Source organism: Notolepis coatsorum (genome assembly GCF_963971535.1).
Source record: "Notolepis coatsorum genome assembly, chromosome: 7".
Taxonomy (NCBI): Eukaryota; Metazoa; Chordata; class Actinopteri; order Aulopiformes; family Paralepididae; genus Notolepis; species Notolepis coatsorum.
In genome coordinates, this window is record NC_140171.1 from 8,059,516 (window position 1) to 8,078,578 (window position 19,063).

The 19,063-nt window shown below is 46.7% G+C and overlaps 1 protein-coding gene and 1 pseudogene across 3 annotated transcripts in view; one reads left to right on the plus strand and one right to left on the minus strand.

Moving 5' to 3' along the window:
- Positions 1-19,063, minus strand: part of mslnb (mesothelin b) — a 321,296-nt gene that overhangs the window by 3,823 nt on the left and 298,410 nt on the right. The window contains exons 85-86 of one of the 2 annotated variants that reach the window (XM_084318707.1): positions 1,306-1,400; positions 218-809 (exon numbers count right to left, since the gene is read on the minus strand). In XM_084318707.1, the coding sequence (XP_084174833.1) occupies positions 218-809; positions 1,306-1,400 (687 nt within the window). Of the gene's footprint in view, positions 1-207; positions 810-1,305; positions 1,401-19,063 lie in introns of both variants that reach the window. The other variant, XM_084318706.1, reaches the window with a different exon arrangement.
- On the plus strand, positions 4,778-6,407 carry LOC311232568 (annotated as a pseudogene). The gene is made up of 2 exons: positions 4,778-4,795; positions 5,775-6,407. The product of its transcript is annotated as an uncharacterized misc_RNA (transcript).

The following is a 19,063-nucleotide window of genomic DNA, read 5'->3' on the forward strand; positions in this document are numbered from 1 at the left end:
GCGGCAGTGGGAGCTGCAGTTGGAGCGGCAGTTGGAGCAGCAGTTGGAGCTGCAGTTGGAGCTGCAGTTGGAGCTGCAGTTGGAGCGGCAGTTGGAGCGGCAGTTGGAGCAGCAGTTGGAGCTGCAGTTGGAGCTGCAGTTGGAGCGGCAGTGGGAGCAGCAGTTGGAGCGGCAGTGGGAGCTGCAGTTGGAGCGGCAGTGGGAGCTGCAGTTGGAGCGGCAGTTGGAGCGGCAGTTGGAGCGGCAGTTGGAGCGGCAGTTGGAGCGGCAGTTGGAGCGACAGTTGGAGCGGCAGTTGGAGCGGCAGTGGGAGCGGCAGTTGGAGCGACAGTTGGAGCGGCAGTTGGAGCGGCAGTTGGAGCGGCAGTGGGAGCGGCAGTGGGAGCGGCAGTTGGAGCGGCAGTGGGAGCTGCAGTGGGAGCGGCAGTGGGAGCGGCAGTGGGAGTGGCAGTTGGAGCGGCAGTGGGAGTGGCAGTTGGAGCGGCAGTTGGAGCGGCAGTGGGAGCGGCAGTTGGAGCGGCAGTGGGAGTGGCAGTTGGAGCGGCAGTTGGAGCGGCAGTGGGAGCTGCAGTTGGAGTGGCGGTGGGAGCTGCAGTGGGAGCGGTAGTGGGAGCGGCAGTGGGAGCGGTAGTGGGAGCGGCAGTGGAAGTGGACGCCCTGCCTCCAGTCAGCCCAATACCCAGGGCCGTAAGGTCAGTCTGGAGCTGTCTGGAGATCCAGCTGGATATCACAGTCTGGTTCTCATAGGACTTCAGGTCTGGCAGGTTTCCTGTGCCCAGGAGATTTTCGACCTCATTAACATTCAGATCCTGGGGAAAGCAGAGCGGCAGATGTGTTTGTACATGCGTGCACACACACACACGCACGCGTATAGCAGTGTACATAAAGACCCAATGCCTCATCCGTAGCTAACGGTGTACTGCACTGCCACAGGACCTAGCATGTCCTACCATGCTCTGTAAAGAGCTCATGTACAGATACCGATATGCCTACTTTGTTTACTTGTTTATTGCACTATGTTGCTCTATTGGTTGGACTCTTATTATTATTACTTGTATTATGCACATCGTTGCGGGCGAGACCCCCCGCATTTCACTGTATACCTGTATGCCGTGACAAATAAAACTCTTGTATCTTGTATCTTGTATCTTGTATCTTGTATGCACGAGTTCCATGCTTGCTTCTCACACGTACACATGCACACATACACACTCCACTAACCAGGATAACACGTACACATGCACACATACACACTCCACTAACCAGGATAACACGTACACATGCACACATACACACTCCACTAACCAGGATCACATTCTCATCCAGACTGGTCAAGGTATCCATGTCCATGCCGATATTGGAGGCAGCCAATGTTCTCACATAAGATAAGTCAGCACCACCTGCAGGGAAAGAGGGGAAGAGTCATCATTGTCTTTATGTGTGTGCCCCTGTTTTCCTATCCTTATGAGGACTAAGGCCCTGTCCCCACGTATATGGATATTTTGCCAAACGGATATTTTCAGGCTCTGTTTAAAATAAAATCCTTGTCCACACGGCAGGGTTTTAAAAAATACCTCCGTCCAGACGTAAACGCAGAAACGCATATAAATTGCATATAAACAAGCATGCCGGGCCAGTAGGTGGCGCCAGTGGAGTTGCTCAGTGGCCAACGGTGTCAGACTGTGGTTGTACTGGGCAGCTCCCAGGTATGAATGGAACTGTGTGAATGTGAAGCAGGGCGTAGCTGAAAAAGAGCATCTGTGCTCAGCGAACCTACCCTGGGTAAATAAAGGTTAGACAAAAATTGGCGGCAGCAACTGAAAAGTCAAATAATGTAGGGACAGAAAATCTGAATAAGAGACAACGGACCCAGTACTTTGTTGGCGGTGTGAAAATATGCTGATGTAGAAATCGTCGGAAAGGAGAGACGCACATTTTCTATCTTGCGACAACACCAAGTAGTGTGTCATTTATTATCTTCTTAGCACAAGTGACAGCTGTCGGATCTATGCCGTGCTAAACTCTGACAGCTCCTCGTCACCAAAACCTTTTATGAATGACATTCCACCAGCGCGTCTTCTCTAAGCCCAACCCCCAAAACCAACCTCATTAAAGTGACAGTGCCCCATCAATACATCAAAACAATCTAATGGTGAATTATGTCCATAGCACCCACTACACTGACAAACATTAAATATATCAATAAAATTGTATCTGAATCGGGAGATTATCTTCTCTCTGTCAACATTTAAAGTGTATATCTCCGTCGCATTAAGGCTGGCTGGCAGTGCACATAGAATAGGGCATAATGTTATTGAAATTAGTTTTCTCTAACGAACGTATCTACAGTATTTCTATATTTCATATAGTTTCTCTATCTACTCCAGTGCAGACAGATTCGGCCATCAGACAGATTCAACCGTCAGACGCTGCTTGCGTGTAAAAGAGAGAGAGGCGCTTGTGGTATTCCCTGTCCCTGACAGGCTATTTATGTTCTATGTAGGCTATCTTGTTGCAAAATAATAATAATAATAATAATAATAATAATAATAATAATAATAATAATAATAATAATAATAATAATAATAATAATAATAATAATAATAATAATAATAATAATAGCTTCATTAAAATACTCAGTTAGTACTCTACAGTAGGTGTCGACACTCAGTGTCGTTAGTACAGTTGGTTGTTTTCAGCATTTTATATGCGTATCTGTTATTTAGTTAGGCCTACTGTAGATATTTCATTTTTGTTTATTTATTAAGTTAATATAAAACCGTGTTAGAAAATGTTTGAGTTTGTTAAATACATGCTTTTGATTTTTTTTAGTGGCGAGTGATGTTCTTTTGTTGTTTGCTTATTTCTCGCCACATATCAAGCCCGGCGGGTTGCCGACCCCTGCTCTAGACTATACGTTTAAGGGGAGACCACCCACGTAAAATACCATTTTCCTGATTTTGGGCCAATTTTGAGATTTTTGTATAATGTTGCCCCTTTACATGTCTTATTTCAAACTAGTGACAAGAAAACATAAAAAAAACACATTTAGTTTCTTCATTTTGCTTCATTTTGCATGATTGCGTCCATAAATGTGTTACGTTCTGGACACCGACTGAGGTCGGTGACCACCCACATTCCTGGCATATGTCACTGGGCTTGTCACCTGTCCTTTCCCTGTCAATTAGTGCTGTCACTTAGGGGTGGTTCCTGATTGGCGGTCACGGGGGTGTGTGTGGAATGTTGGTATTTGGTGTCTATGTAACCTACCTGTCTTCTGCTTGTTCATTGTCAGGTCTTCACTAATTGCGTTCGGGGATAACGCGGACGGTTCTACTCTGGACCTCCAATAAGCTCCTATTTACCTTATTCCGGCCTGTGCTATTTAGCATTTGTCTCTCTTAGAATTTACTCTGTGTTCTTACTATTAAAGTCGAAGCTGTTCAAGAGTAAACACTCTCCGTCTCTGTGATTGCCTTCACCCATTGGAATTCACCTACCTCCATTCCTGACAGAAGACCTGACCTAGTTTTCTTAATTGAAAAATCTATTAAAGGGGCAGTTCACCCTGTATTTCCTCTCTTACCTAGTGTGTCTATTCATCCAGATCTTCTTGGTTGGCCTAGTTTTGGAGATATCTGCCATAAATCTGTCTCTGTCTCTGTCTCTGTCTCTCGCTCTCTGTCTCTCGCTCTCTGTCTCTCTTGTTACTGGCTGTGAGTTTTAATACCATGGCATGTTGTCCAGAGAATCTTCATTATCAATTATTTTATTGTTAATTTGCTCTCTCTCTCTTTCCGTCTCTGACTCTCTGTGTCTCTCTCTCCCTCTCTCCCTGTCTCTCTATCTCTCCCTGTCTCTCTCTCTCTCCCTGTCTATCTCTCACTATCTATCTATCTGTCTCTCTCTCTCTCTCTCTCTCTCTCTCTCTCTCTCTCTCTCTCTCTCTCTCTCTCTCTCTCTCTCTCTCTCTCTCTCTCTCTCTCTCTCTCTCTCTCTCTCTCAATTTCAATTCAATTCAAATGGGCTTTATTGACATGGGAAACATACGTTTACATTGCCAAAGCAAAACAAAACAATCAAACAGAGAAAAAAAAAAAATCAGTACATTACAGAAGGAATTTCTTGACAGTCTTTATGGTGGTTGTATTCTGTTGGATGTCCTTTTCTTGTCACAGCAGCTCACAAATCTTGCTGCTGTGTTTGCACATTGTTGTATTTCTCCCAGTAGCTATGGGAGTTTAGAGTTATTTTCCATGTTTCTTTTTTGTATCCACTTTTTCTCCTCTTTTTCTATTTTTCTCCCATCCCAATTTGCCGTGCCAATTCTCCCCTCCCCTGTCTTGAACGTTGCTCGACTATGCCCCCCACTGGTCGGTTGTAGGGAGGATAGAAGCCTTGCATCACATGTCCCCTCCGATACATGTGGAGGCAGCCTGTCACATCTTTTCACCTGCCAGCGCGGACTCTCAGTGGCGAGGTGTAACGTGTGGGAGGCTCACGCTACCCTCGCCATTTCCTGTCTCTGCTGTGCAGGCGTCCCCCAACCGACCTGTAGGAGTCGCTGTCCACAACGTCCAGATTACCACCCATCGACTTCCACCCGCTGACTCTGCCAATGAGTTAGTATGACGGCCGGCCCAAGACGGAGTCGAACCCATTGCTTGTTGGAGACAGCAGCACCAGGTCATCTGCAAACAGTAGGCATCTGACTTCTGTGTTTGCTCGGGGGAGGCCAGGTGCTGCAGTTTGTTCCAATGTTTTTGTCAGTTCATTGATGTGTATGTTGAAGAGGGTTGGACTCAGACTGCACCCCTGTCTGACCCCTGTCTGACCCCACGGCGTTGAGGCTCTCTCTCTCTGTCACTCTGTCATTCTCTGTCTCTGTCTCTCTCTCCCACATGAACATTAAAGGCAACCAACTTGTGTTCAGCCTTTCGTTCAGCGTTTCTCTGATTGGCCACACGGCCACGTGACCGCGCTAGCACACGCCCCTTATCCGCGCCGCGCCGCTCTGTGTGTTGTTGCGCCGCCCGCGGCAGAGAGAGTTTCGGTACTTTAGTCTCAAGAAATTTAATTTGCCTACCTCAGTCGTAAAAAAAAATCCAAACTTCAAATAACTACAATTTCGACAGTTTTCGGCTTGTCATTGCTCCGACTGCTTTGTAGTTGAATCAAGTCAAATCCTAGGTAAGCATATATTGTGCATGTGAACGTTGACATGAAAAGAAAAAAGGAAAAAAAGAATTCGGTACCCATCCCTAGGCGTCAGCCTCCACTGATGTACAGTGACGCGTGACGCGAAATAACATTATACATTATATAACGTTACAGCGTACAGTTTCTAGTTAATCAGTCAGCAGCCTCCACTGATGTACAGTGACGCGTGAATCGCGTAGGTGTTTTGATAAATGCGTTGTGTATTCGCGTGATTCGATTCGGACAAAGATTACAGCTCCGCATTTCATTTCCGGGACCTGCCGCTCGCAGGGACCTCTGCCGCGCTCGCGGCAAAAGGGGGCGGGCTAGCGGCGTAGGGTCGTGGCAATCAGAGAAAAGCTGAACACAAGTTGGTTGCCTTTAATGTTCACGCAACCCCACGGCTTTGAGGAAAGAAGTCTGTCTTTTTCCTCAGACCTCACAGCACATGTGTACATTGACTTTATGAGGTCGTAGGTTTTCCCTCCAATGCCACTATCTAACAGCTTGTCTCTCTCTCTCTCTCTCTCCCCCCCCCCTCTCTCCCCCCCCCCCCCCCCCCCCCCCCCCACCAGGCCTTGGCAGACTCCTTCCTCGAGGGCTCCATGCCTCTGGACTCCTTCCTCGAGGGCTTCCTCTCCCTCCGCTGCCTCGCTCACCGGAGACGAGTGCGTATCGACAAACTGCAGGAGCTTCTCCGCCAGCGCAGCCAGGAGCCCTGCGACCCCCCCCCCCCCCCCTCCTCCTCCTCCGCCATGACGTCGTCCACGGGCGCCGGCAGCCAGGACCCGGCGTCACCGTGGGGTCACCAGACGAGCGGCGCCGGCGAGCAGCAGCAGCCTCACCCCGCCGCCCCCTACCCCGCCTCCTCCCCGTCTCATCACCCCGCCCCCCCCCTCCGCCGCCTCCCGCTTCCCGCCCTACCCCGGCGGCCCCGCCTACTCCGGCCCCAGGCCTGCCTTCGGCCCCCAGGCCCCGCCCTCCTGCCCCTATCCCACCCAGCCCACGTTCCCGGCGCCCCACCCCCGGCTCTGCGTTCGGCCAGTACGCCCCCCAGCCGGGCGCCGTGGGGCCCCCCTACCCCGCCGCCCCCCAGCAGGGCGCCGCCCCCTACCCCGCCGCCTACAGCTACGGCGGCTACAGTTACCCCGGCCGCGCCCAACAACCAGTCGCCCACCGGAAGGCCGGCCTACGGGGCGGGATATTGAAATGTCTTTATTGGGAATAACCCCCTGAGATGAAACCATCTCTCTCTCTCCTCTCTCTCTCCTCTCTCTCACTCTCTCGCTCTCTCTCTCTCTCTCTCTCTCTCTCTCTCTCTCTCCCTCCTCTCTCTCTCTCTCTCCCTCCCCTCTCTCTCTCGCTCTCTCTCTCTCTCTCCCTCCTCTCTCTCTCTCCTCTCTCCCTCCTCTCTCTCTCTCCTCTCTCCCTCCTCTCTCTCTCTCTCCTCTCTCCCTCCTCTCTCTCTCCTCTCTCCCTCCTCTCTCTCTCTCTCTCTCTCTCTCTCTCTCGCTCTCTCTCTCTCTCTCCCTCCTCTCTCTCTCTCCCTCCCCTCTCTCTCTCGCTCTCTCTCTCTCTCTCTCCCTCCTCTCTCTCTCTCCTCTCTCCCTCCTCTCTCTCTCTCTCCTCTCTCCCCCTCTCTCTCTCTCTCCTCTCTCCCTCCTCTCTCTCTCCTCTCTCCCTCCTCTCTCTCTCTCCTCTCTCCCTCCTCTCTCTCTCTCCTCTCTCTCTCTCCTCTCTCTCTCCTCCCTCTCCTCTCTCTCTCCTCTCTCCCTCCTCTCTCTCTCTCTCTCTCTCCTCTCTCTCTCTCTCTCTCTCTCTCCTCTCTCTCTCTCTCCCTCCTCTCTCTCTCTCCTCTCTCCCTCCTCTCTCTCTCTCTCCTCTCTCCCTCCTCTCTCTCTCTCCTCTCTCCCTCCTCTCTCTCCCTCCTCTCTCCCTCCTCTCTCTCTCTCTCTCTCTCTCTCCTCTCTCCCTCCCCTCTCCCCCCCCCCCCCCACACTAGTCTCAGGTTGTTTCATTGTGTTTCATTAAGACTAGGATTGTCCTCAACTTTAAGTCTTAAAAGTTAATACTTCATGTTTATTCGTCAACTAATTAATTAGTTGATTTAAGCGACAAATCCGTAAAAGAAATTCTCAAATGCAATCATGGGGAGGGACTTTAATAAATCGAGCTCTTAACACCAGAGATGTTCTCGTTCAGCTCGGGAGCGAAAACACGACAACAATGGAAAGCGACCAATCGAGCCGATCAAGTCTTAATGAGACTGAGACCAAACGAGGACGTGTCCCTCTAATACAGTTAGTTATGGAGGACAGCATGGCTGGGGCTAGCCGCCACGGTCTAGCATGGTACGGTATGGTTGGGTTTGTGTCTCCATTAGCTGTGTTCAGCCTGGCTGGGGCTAGCCGCCACGGTCTAGCATGGTACGGTATGGTTGGGTTTGTGTCTCCATTGCGTTTCTTGTAAACTATGTGGTTGCTAGGCAACCTTTCAAAATTCATACCAACATCTGTGGTACAGAAGCTAAACCCTGGCTAGTGGAGACAAGGCCACAGCTAAACCCTGGCTAGTGGAGACAAGGCCACAGCTAAACCCTGGCTAGTGGAGACGAGGCCACAGCTAAACCCTGGCTAGTGGAGACAAGGCCACAGCTAAACCCTGGCTAGTGGAGACAAGGCCACAGCTAAACCCTGGCTAGTGGAGACGAGGCCACAGCTAAACCCTGGCTAGTGGAGACAAGGCCACAGCTAAACCCTGGCTAGTGGAGACAAGGCCACAGCTAAACCCTGGCTAGTGGAGACAAGGCCACAGCTAAACCCTGGCTAGTGGAGACAAGGCCACAGCTAAACCCTGGCTAGTGGAGACAAGGCCACAGCTAAACCCTGGCTAGTGGAGACAAGGCCACAGCTAAACCCTGGCTAGTGGAGACAAGGCCACAGCTAAACCCTGGCTAGTGGAGACAAGGCCACAGCTAAACCCTGGCTAGTGGAGACGAGGAAGCAGTTCTGGAGGTCAGCCTGTAGCTGGTCCGGCTCTGTTCGGCTCTAGACCTGTTGTACATATCAAGTGGTCCAGGTTGGTCTGAGAGGTCAGAGGTCAACGTGTGCTCGATCAAGGCTCCAGGAGGTTGACCCTGTGCTCTGGTCTCAGAGGGGCACAGGATGGTATCTAACGGATATGATTGGTTGCTGGCGGTTGTCTGTCAGAACAGGAGGTCATCTGATTGGTCAGTTCTGCAGCCATTCTTCATAACTGAAACGGAAGAGGAAAAGAAAAGCCCAGATAAATAGAGAATTCATTGTCACTTGTTTAATATGTTGCTGTCATAACCTGATCACCCCCGCCCCCTTAAAGGGATAACTCACACAAACCCTGCCCACTCTTAAAGGGACAATCTGACACGCATACACATACACTTAAAGGGATTAATCACACACACAAATCCAACCCCCTACTACTCCCTCTTAAAGGGAACATATGTATCCTTTCAACCATTTTATATGACTCCCTTGAATCTGTTGAACATGCGTTTGTTACGTTTTTTTTTAGTTTATTTAATTTTAAGCCTTATTGTACTTATTTATTTTCCAGAACCTTCTTCTTCTCTTGGTGTAGCTCTATATTCTCAACGGGGCGTGACCTTCTGACTGGAGAGCAGGTCCTTGGGGTCACAGCCAGTTAGTTAGAGTTAGTTAGGAGTTGTGATTTACCCTTTCACTACCACACTACAGAAGGTTAACCCTTTCACTACCACACCACAGAAGGTTAACATTTCACTGCGACAATCGGGGGGGGGGGGGGGGGGTACCTTCTGTATTGTCGCAGTGAAAGGGTTAACCCTTTGGTAGTGTGGCAGTGAAAGGGTTAACCTTCTATATTGTCGCAGTGAAAGGGTTAACCCTTTGTCGTGTGGCAGTGAAAGGGTTAACCTTCTGTATTGTCGCAGTGAAAGAGTTAACCCTTTGTCGTGTGGCAGTGAAAGGGTTAACTTTCTGTATTGTCACAGTGAAAGGGTTAACCCTTTGGTAGTGTGGCAGTGAAAGGGTTAACCTGTATTGTTGCAGTGAAAGGGTTAACCCTCTGGTAGTGTGGCAGTGAAAGGGTTAACCTTCTGTATTGTCGCAGTGAAAGGGTTAACCCTTTGTCGTGTGGCAGTGAAAGGGTTAACCTTCTGTATTGTCGCAGTGAAAGGGTTAACCCTCTGGTAGTGTGGCAGTGAAAGGGTTAACTTTCTGTGTGTCGTCGCGGTGAAAGGGTTAACCGTTTGGTAGTGCGGCAGTGACAGGGTTAATCTTTGTCAATCAATCAGTTAAATACAACTTTTGTCAGATTGTGTTTATATTTCATGTAGATCCCTGACTTTAAAAAGGTTGATCAGGTGTCTGTGTGACGTGAGTCTGGGACGGTGGAACACAGGTCTGCAGCTGGACGGTGGAACACAGGTCTGCAGCTGGACGGTGGAACACACAGGTCTGCAGCTGGACAGTGGAACACAGGTCTGCAGCTGGACAGTGGAACACACAGGTCTGCAGCTGGACAGTGGAACACAGGTCTGCAGCTGGACGGTGGAACACAGGTCTGCAGCTGGACGGTGGAACACAGGTCTGCAGCTGGACGGTGGAACACAGGTCTGCAGCTGGACGGTGGAACACAGGTCTGCAGCTGGACGGTGGAACACACAGGTCTGCAGCTGGACAGTGGAACACAGGTCTGCAGCTGGACAGTGGAACACACAGGTCTGCAGCTGGACAGTGGAACACAGGTCTGCAGCTGGACGGTGGAACACAGGTCTGCAGCTGGACGGTGGAACACAGGTCTGCAGCTGGACGGTGGAACACAGGTCTGCAGCTGGACGGTGGAACACAGGTCTGCAGCTGGACGGTGGAACACAGGTCTGCAGCTGGACGGTGGAACACACAGGTCTGCAGCTGGACAGTGGAACACAGGTCTGCAGCTGGACAGTGGAACACACAGGTCTGCAGCTGGACAGTGGAACACAGGTCTGCAGCTGGACGGTGGAACACAGGTCTGCAGCTGGACGGTGGAACACAGGTCTGCAGCTGGACGGTGGAACACAGGTCTGCAGCTGGACGGTGGAACACAGGTCTGCAGCTGGACGGTGGAACACGGGTCTGCAGCTGGACAGTGGAACACACAGGTCTGCAGCTGGACAGTGGAACACAGGTCTGCAGCTGGACGGTGGAACACACAGGTCTGCAGCTGGACGGTGGAACACACGGGTCTGCAGCTGGACGGTGGAACACAGGTCTGCAGCTGGACGGTGGAACACAGGTCTGCAGCTGGACGGTGGAACACACAGGTCTGCAGCTGGACGGTGGAACACACAGGTCTGCAGCTGGACGGTGGAACACAGGTCTGCAGCTGGACGGTGGAACACACAGGTCTGCAGCTGGACGGTGGAACACACAGGTCTGCAGCTGGACGGTGGAACACACAGGTCTGCAGCTGGACAGTGGAACACACAGGTCTGCAGCTGGACAGTGGAACACAGGTCTGCAGCTGGACAGTGGCACACACAGGTCTGCAGCTGGACGGTGGAACACAGGTCTGCAGCTGGACGTTGGAACACACAGGTCTGCAGCTGGACGGTGGAACACAGGTCTGCAGCTGGACGGTGGAACACAGGTCTGCAGCTGGACGGTGGAACACACAGGTCTGCAGCTGGACAGTGGAACACACAGGTCTGCAGCTGGACAGTGGAACACACAGGTCTGCAGCTGGACAGTGGAACACAGGTCTGCTACAGGCCGGCGCTCGTCTCATTTAGAGACGACAGACCAGCCCTAATATTCTTCAGAGGGGAGGTGATACATACAGCCTGGTTTATGTTTGGTGATGATGATGATGATGATGATGATGATGACGACTGTAGATTGTTAAAAAAGCCTTTTTCTTTGTTGCTTTTTAAGTTTTTTTTTGGGTTGTGAATAATTAAATAATAAAAAATTAAGTTGATCTAAAATTTCATTTTGAGTCTTTGTTTTGTAAATGTTCAAATGTTATTATTACAGATGATTGACATGTTCTGGATAAGTAGGCTACTGCTGAGACTAATGTGTCCTGTAGTATTATTATTATTAAAAAAAAATCAAATCTAACCCTGACTAACCTTACTGTCATGCACTTGTCCTAATAAACTAACCTACACTGTAGCACTCAACACTTTGATGAACATTGTTGCTCAGCTGATAGAGTTGTGCCCTTCCTGATGGCTTGTCATACAGAACTTGTAAGTCGCTTTGGATAAAAGCGTTTCAGCTAAATGACTAAATGACTAAATGACTATCTTGTAGACCAGGCCCATTGCAAGTTGCTGTACTCTGTCGTCTACTCTAAGCCATCCTAGGTTGTCAAAGTGGGCAGGGGTGAGGTGGGTTCTAGGAGTAAGGTCAAGTAGTAGTCTGACCAGTTTGTTTTGTGATGTTTGTAATTTTGTTTTAAGCGCCTTTGAGGTGCTTTGGTACCATGAGGTGCACGCATAGTCATAGTACCCTTGAATGAGTGCTCCTGCCAGAGTCTTCAGGGTATTCTTGTTTACCAGAGAGGAGATCCGGTACAAGAATCGAGTTCGTTGGTTGACTTTTTTTATTACATTGGATGCCATCACAGATGTCCATCACAGCATCAACAGCCAAAAAAAACAGTTAATCCATAACATACAATTATTTAGTATGTGTTAAAAACAAAGACGGACAAATACTAAGAGCTAAAATAGAGCAAAAAATGGTGAATGAAAAAAAGAAAGAAATTAGTCTAATCATGATGTTAATTAATTGGTTACAGTCCACAACCCAGCTCCTCCAGTCCACGGCAGTTGGCCCGTCCTGGCCCTGCCTGCTTGTGGAGCCTGATTGCCACCGGCACAAAGGACTGCCCGAAGCGCTTTGTGGTATGTCGGTCATATATGTTATGATGAATTGAAAATGGGGGACCCTGATGTAAACAAGACGAAAGTCTTTCTCTGGTCTGCATCCTCTTAACAATTGTGTGTATTGAGCCGTACTGTATTGTGTACCCATTCTGCAATCTGTTAATACAATTTTCAATCAATTAAACATACTAAACTTATAAGTTGTATATGTGGTTGGGCCTGGGACAGGTTCATAAACATCCACTCACACAATACTAGCGTGTTCGATTTGCAAAGCAAGATGAATCCGTTTGCCTCTCAGCACACACTTAAGTCCCCCTATACTAAAAGGCTCCATTAAAAAACATACCAACTTCGTGAAACGCATCTTAAACCTTTCTCCAAAGAATAAAAAATGCCAGACGAAGGGCGCTCCAGTAGCACACCACATAGCGCGCTGAGTCGCGAAGCGGGTTCGTTTCCCAGTCCCGGCGACCATTTGCCGCATGTCTTCCCTACCTCTCCTCCCGTTCTCCCTCTCTCTCCTCTGTCGGTCCTGCGTGGCCAGAAGCCCGACGATTTAGCTCCTTTTGGCTAATCCTCATGCATGTTCCGTTTCTTCAGACTTATTCTCTGTGACTATTTACACAAAGTGAAAAAAGCGCTACCCCAGACGCAGGGGTGTAAAGTACTTGAGTAATTGTACTTCGTTACAATACTTAAGTACTGTTTTGGGGGATTTGTACTTTACTCGAGTATTATTAGGTTTGTATACTTTGTACTTTTACTCCATTACATTTCAGAGAAAAAATACATACTTTTTACTCCTTACATTTAAAATGCAGACCTACAAAGTACAAAGTACAAATCTCACAGGTCCAACCATTTAATTAGTATATTTTAATTGTTTATCTGGCCGAACTAACGTTAACGTTATTAATCCTGCGACCGCAGGTAAACAGCCAATCAAATCCCCATCAATGGAAAATGAACCCGCCCATACCCATGCTGATTGGTCCTTGTGCAACACTAGAAAGCAGGGATCTTTGATTAAACACCTGCTATCAGAAGAATAGACAGTCAGATCCGCATTATGCTGTGGTTAATATTGTGATATTATTCAGGGTACTCCAGTATTCTGTCTTCTGTCTGTCTTCAGCATTGTCTATCGCAGAACACATTCCATTGTGGGCAGAGTGTATGCTTGGTTTCATTCCAGCCTTGCCTAAACACCAGCTGATGATTTCACTAATTGGCTCACCTCTTCAACTAACTCACCTGGTGCAATGTATAGTTAAAATGAAAACTTGGCCCACGATGGAATGAATTTGAGACCCCTGGTCTATCCCTTTCAAAAAAAAATTACTTTTACTTTTTAGTACTTAAGTACATTTAAAAGTAGGACTTTTTGACTTTTACTCAAGTGTGTTTTTAGCCAGATACTTTGACTTTTACTTGAGTCAGATTTTGAGACGGTACCCATACTTTCACTTAAGTATAATTTCTGGGTACTTTTTACACCAGACGCCATCAGCATCATCAGCGCCATCAGCATCAATGAATATACGTACTTGCACTACCAGCAATACAATGTTTATTAATTCATCATTTTGGTCTTACCTGTTTTCCGACAGTAGACATTTTTTCCCCCCTAGTTATATGATTATGGCGAGCGCTCTGCTCTGACTCACTGAGGACCCCATGTGTCTTCCGTTTCGGCGGTGAAAGACTGGGGAAGGAGCTGGTAGTATTTTCAACAAATGTATTCCTTTATAACTTATTCCCATTTTTTTTACTTTATCAATTCCCTTTCCTGTTTTTCAATAAATCTTTCATGTCCTCCCCTTAACAAAGTAAATTAGTATCATCAGCAAACGTAAACATTTTCAAAATATTCGATACTGTAAAAATGTAATTTAAATAAAGTATAAATAACTTGGGTCCCAATATGGAACCCTGTGGAACACCACACGTTACTATTCTAAGATGTGATTCTGTATTATTAATGTTTACATATTGAAACCTATTAAATAACTTTTTAATCAATGATGAGTGACACCTCTTATTCCAAACCGTTCCATCTTTTGTAAAGGCAGGGAAAGTCAATTGTGTCAAAGGCTTTACGTAAGTCAATAAATACACCTATTGAGGGTTGTTTTTCATTAATTGGTTGATATATTTTCTACAAAATCTATCACTGCTAAGGATGTTGATCTATTGCTCCTAAAACCATATTGATGGTCACTCAATAACCCATATTTTTCAATAAAGCCATCAAGTCTATTTACAAAAAAAAATCGAGTATCTTTAAGAATTAAGGTAGCGAGTTTTTCCTTACCTTCTGGGAGTGTGGCATTCATTTAATTAATACATTTTACATTTTATTTTATTCTATTTTGGATTTCCTGGTGTTTTTGTCTTTGTTCTTGATTTATTGTGATGTTTCTTCTTGACTTGTTTAAAGAAGACGTGTCCGGCCCATGGGGACATTAACGTGTGTTGTCGGGCCTTACACATACATTTGATTTGATTTGATTTAATTAAAGGTGCTATAGATAATGATTATATGTAGAGAGATTTTAGAAAGGTGCAGAATAAAGGTATTCCAATGCATCAAAATAGCCCGACTTGCTAGTAATGTGAGAAAAACATGCAGCTCTCACAATATAGACGCACTTTCGACTTGACAGCGTATCTGTTATCCGTTACTCTTGGTTTTATGTTCCTGTGTATTCTTATTGTTCTCCGTTTCCCTGTGGTTCTATGTTTCTTTGTTTTCTTTGTTTCTTTTTTGCTTATTGTCAGCGACTTTGTGTCTTTGAAAAGCGCTATACAAAATAAATGAATTATTATTATTATTATTATTATTATTATTATTAAACATTCTAAATGGACTTCCGGTCACAGTGTTCGTGAATATCAAAACTGACTGAGTCACGTGATCCGCAAGATCTGCAGGAAAGACAGGAGATCTACAGGAGAGACAGGAGAGACACAGGAGATCTACAGGAGAGACAGGAGATCTACAGGAGAGACAGGAGAGACAGGGGATCTACAGGAGAGACAGGAGATCTACAGGAGAGACAGGAGAGACAGGAGATCTACAGGAGAGACAGGAGAGACAGGAGAGACAGGAGAGACACAGGAGATCTACAGGAGAGACAGGAGAGACAGGAGAGACAGGAGAGACAGGAGAGACACAGGAGAGACAGGAGAGACAGGAGAGACACAGGAGAGACAGGAGAGACAGGAGAGACACAGGGGATCTACAGGAGAGACAGGAGAGACAGGAGAGACACAGGGGATCTACAGGAGAGACAGGAGATCTACAGGAGAGACAGGAGAGACAGGGGATCTACAGGAGAGACAGGAGATCTACAGGAGAGACAGGAGAGACAGGAGAGACAGGAGAGACAGGAGAGACACAGGAGAGACAAGAGAGACAGGAGAGACAGGAGAGACAGGGGATCTACAGGAGAGACAGGAGAGACACAGGAGATCTACAGGAGAGACAGGAGATCTACAGGAGAGACAGGAGAGACAGGGGATCTACAGGAGAGACAGGAGATCTACAGGAGAGACAGGAGAGACAGGAGATCTACAGGAGAGACAGGAGAGACAGGAGAGACACAGGAGATCTACAGGAGAGACAGGAGAGACACAGGAGATCTACAGGAGAGACAGGAGAGACACAGGAGAGACAGGAGAGACAGGAGAGACACAGGGGATCTACAGGAGAGACAGGAGAGACAGGAGAGACAGGAGAGACATGGGATCTGCAGGAGATTTGATTTGATTACGGATCCCCAAGCTGGTGCCATAATAATAATAATAATAATAATAATAATAATAATGCAGGACTTAGGAAGTCTTTATTTGGCATGCAAACGACACACACATGCGATGGGTGGCACACACACACAGGAACACACGCATGCAATTTTCTTGTGTCGCCTAATGCGATTGAGTCTCTGCACTTGACCCATCCCGTCGTCCTTCCCCCCATAGCCGGGAGCAGATAGGGCGTCGACGTGAGCCGTGCCCCGGAGACCAATCCAAGTGCTCCTGCCCGTCTTCGTCACGGACGCCACAGCGTTAGCGATCTGTTGTTGTGCATGTTTTTCCATTGGGTTTATCTTATCGGGGGGGGAAACCCTTGCGAGCACAGAGGGGGAGAACATGCAAACTCCACACAGAACGGCCTGGGAGATACCCCACCTGAGTACCTGGCAACCTGGTCCCCAAGCGGGAATCGAACCCTGGACCTTCTTGCTGTGAGGCGACAGTGTTAACCACTACACACCGTGTGTACCAGCTATAGTCTTCCTGGGGTCCACACACAAAAAACATACAAAAACAATTATTATTGCAAAACAAAATGATTAAAAGTCAGTACTCAACACACAATGCATAATGAAACTAACAATTAAGATGGCTAAAATTACATAAATCAAATCAAATTTATTTATAGGGCCCGACAACACACGTTAATGTCCCCATGGGCCGTACAGGTCTTCTTTAAACAAGTCAAGAAGAAAACATAACAATAAGTCAAGAACAGAACAAGAACACCATAAGGTGCAAACATTTTTAGATGGATGCAAATAAATGAAAGAATGCAAGCACTCAGACATACCCCACGCGAAGGTAAGGAAAAACTCACTAAAACCTAACAATAGGGAAAAAAGCTCCACAGGCAGTGTGGAGGAGAGAAACCTTAGAAGGGCCATTCAAGGGGGGATCTCCCTTCTTAGATGTTGGTGATAGTAGTGTTGCAGACGGACAGTTGGTAAGCATGCACTCATGTGTGTAGTGGAACACAGATGAGTGCATGCAATAGCAACTGTACATTTTGAAAAATTAAAGATAGAGCTAATAGCGATAGCAACTGAACATTTTGAAAGATTAAAGATAGAGCTGATAGCAATCTATTTGAGGCACAGGGGCGGCGCAAAGAGGGTCACGTCCTCCCCGTCTTAGTCAAGCAAGCAAAGAAACAGAAAACAAAAACACTAAACAAACTACTTTACAGTGTTAAATACAATTTAAGATTATTTTAAAAAGTGAATCTAATGTAAATGCAGCAGAGGTTTTTAGGCAGGTTATTCCAAAGAGTTAATTATCTAAAAATAAAAGATCTCCTTAACCGTTAACGTTGAAAATAGATTGTCTTTTATTATACTTGTGCTGTTCAAGTTGGTCATGAGCAGTAAAACCCCTGTTTTTATACATAAACAGATTGTTTTTAGTAATACTGTGCATGAGCATTACACTAGAGGTTCCAGTAATGAGCAGCTTGAATGACCAGGTCCAAAAACCAACGCTTTAAGCCAAGAGAGGCGGGCATGCATACGGCTCACATTAGACCTTAGTGAGCAGCCCAGTACCAACCGTGCTGCCCTGTTCTGGACCACCTGGAGCTTCCTGAGGTCACCACTGGCAGCAGATGACCACATTGCAGAGCAATAGTCAAGATGACATAAAACTAAACTTTACACTATCTGACATAAAAGGGGACGGGCAACAAAATAAGCACATTTCCTGGAAATACCAATTGCTCTTCCCATTTTCAAAACAATATAATTAATATGCTGAGACCAAGACATAGTGCAATTATTCCCAGTCAAGAGAGGGGGAGGAGCTGCTCTTCCAGTGAAATAACCGCAAAGGTGAACCATTCAACATTCTGACAGATTTCCTCCCCAACATGGAATTTAAAACTTGATGGACTGGATGGAGGGCCCAAGTCATGTCATTCTCATGCTAAACAGAACCACGGCTGAAATCCCTTGGCAAATAAAGAGTCTTCCATTTGGGGAGTTTGCCCCTCAAAGTGAGCAGCACTCACATTCTGCGCAATAACTCACCAGAGTGAATGAATGAATGAATGAATGAAAACTTTATTTAACAGATTGCAGAATGGGTACAATACAGTACAGCTCAATACACACATACCTTTTAATAGGTCTAGAATTTCCCTCATTAAAAGCAGCTTTGGTATCCTTAGGTGAAGGAAAAACCTTAGCCTCCTTCCACATCTTTGGACATAGGCCCACATCCAAACATCTATTCGTAATATGACATATAGGAGATGCTATGATACCAGCAGTCATTCTCAGCACTTTACTATCCAGGTTATCTAGGCCTGCTAACTTACTATCAGGAAGAGAGCGGAGTAACCGCTCCACCTCACTGACTTCAGCCTGATGAAATTCACATTCACACATTTTGTCTTTCATTATAATATACTTAATACAGTCATTTGTTTTAAGGTTGTTTGAAATATTCATAGCCTGCCTTAGTTTAGATACTTTACCCACATAATAATCATTAAAATGATTTGCAGTCTCACCTGGTTTCGTGAGAACAAATCCATTTGATTCCACTAAGGGTGTGCACACAGTTGTCTTTCGACCCATCATTTCATTAAAAACATTCCATATTTTTTTGCTATCATTTCTCACATCATATAACCTTTGTTTAAAATAGTCCCTTTTTTGTTTACCTTGTTTAGTTTTGTCACCTGATTGCGTAAAGCACAGTATTTATGCCTTTGTCTTTCTAGTGACAGCTATTATATTGTGGTCACTGAACCCTACAGGGACAGAGACAGCCTTAGGCCATTGTTCAGAAACATGTATAAATAATTAAATAACAATAAAATGGCTGAGGCTTCCGCCCAGGTAATCAGCTGAAATTGCCCAGGTAAAAGAAGATTGTTGTCGGGAGGAGCCCTATATAGTGGGGGGGGGGTACATGATAGGTCAAACGAGTGTGTGTGTGTGGGGGGGGGGGGGGGGGGTACACAGGATAAGGGACAAAGGAGAAGGGAGGGGGATGTCTTTACATGAAAGTTGGGGGCTCCTCAATATATTATTCCACGCTGGCCATATTGAAACTATTTTCTCAAACTCTATTTACTCTCAATAACTGTCTAACTAAATTAACTGAATGTGTACAAAACTGTTTAGACTTTTTGGATGTGTGTGA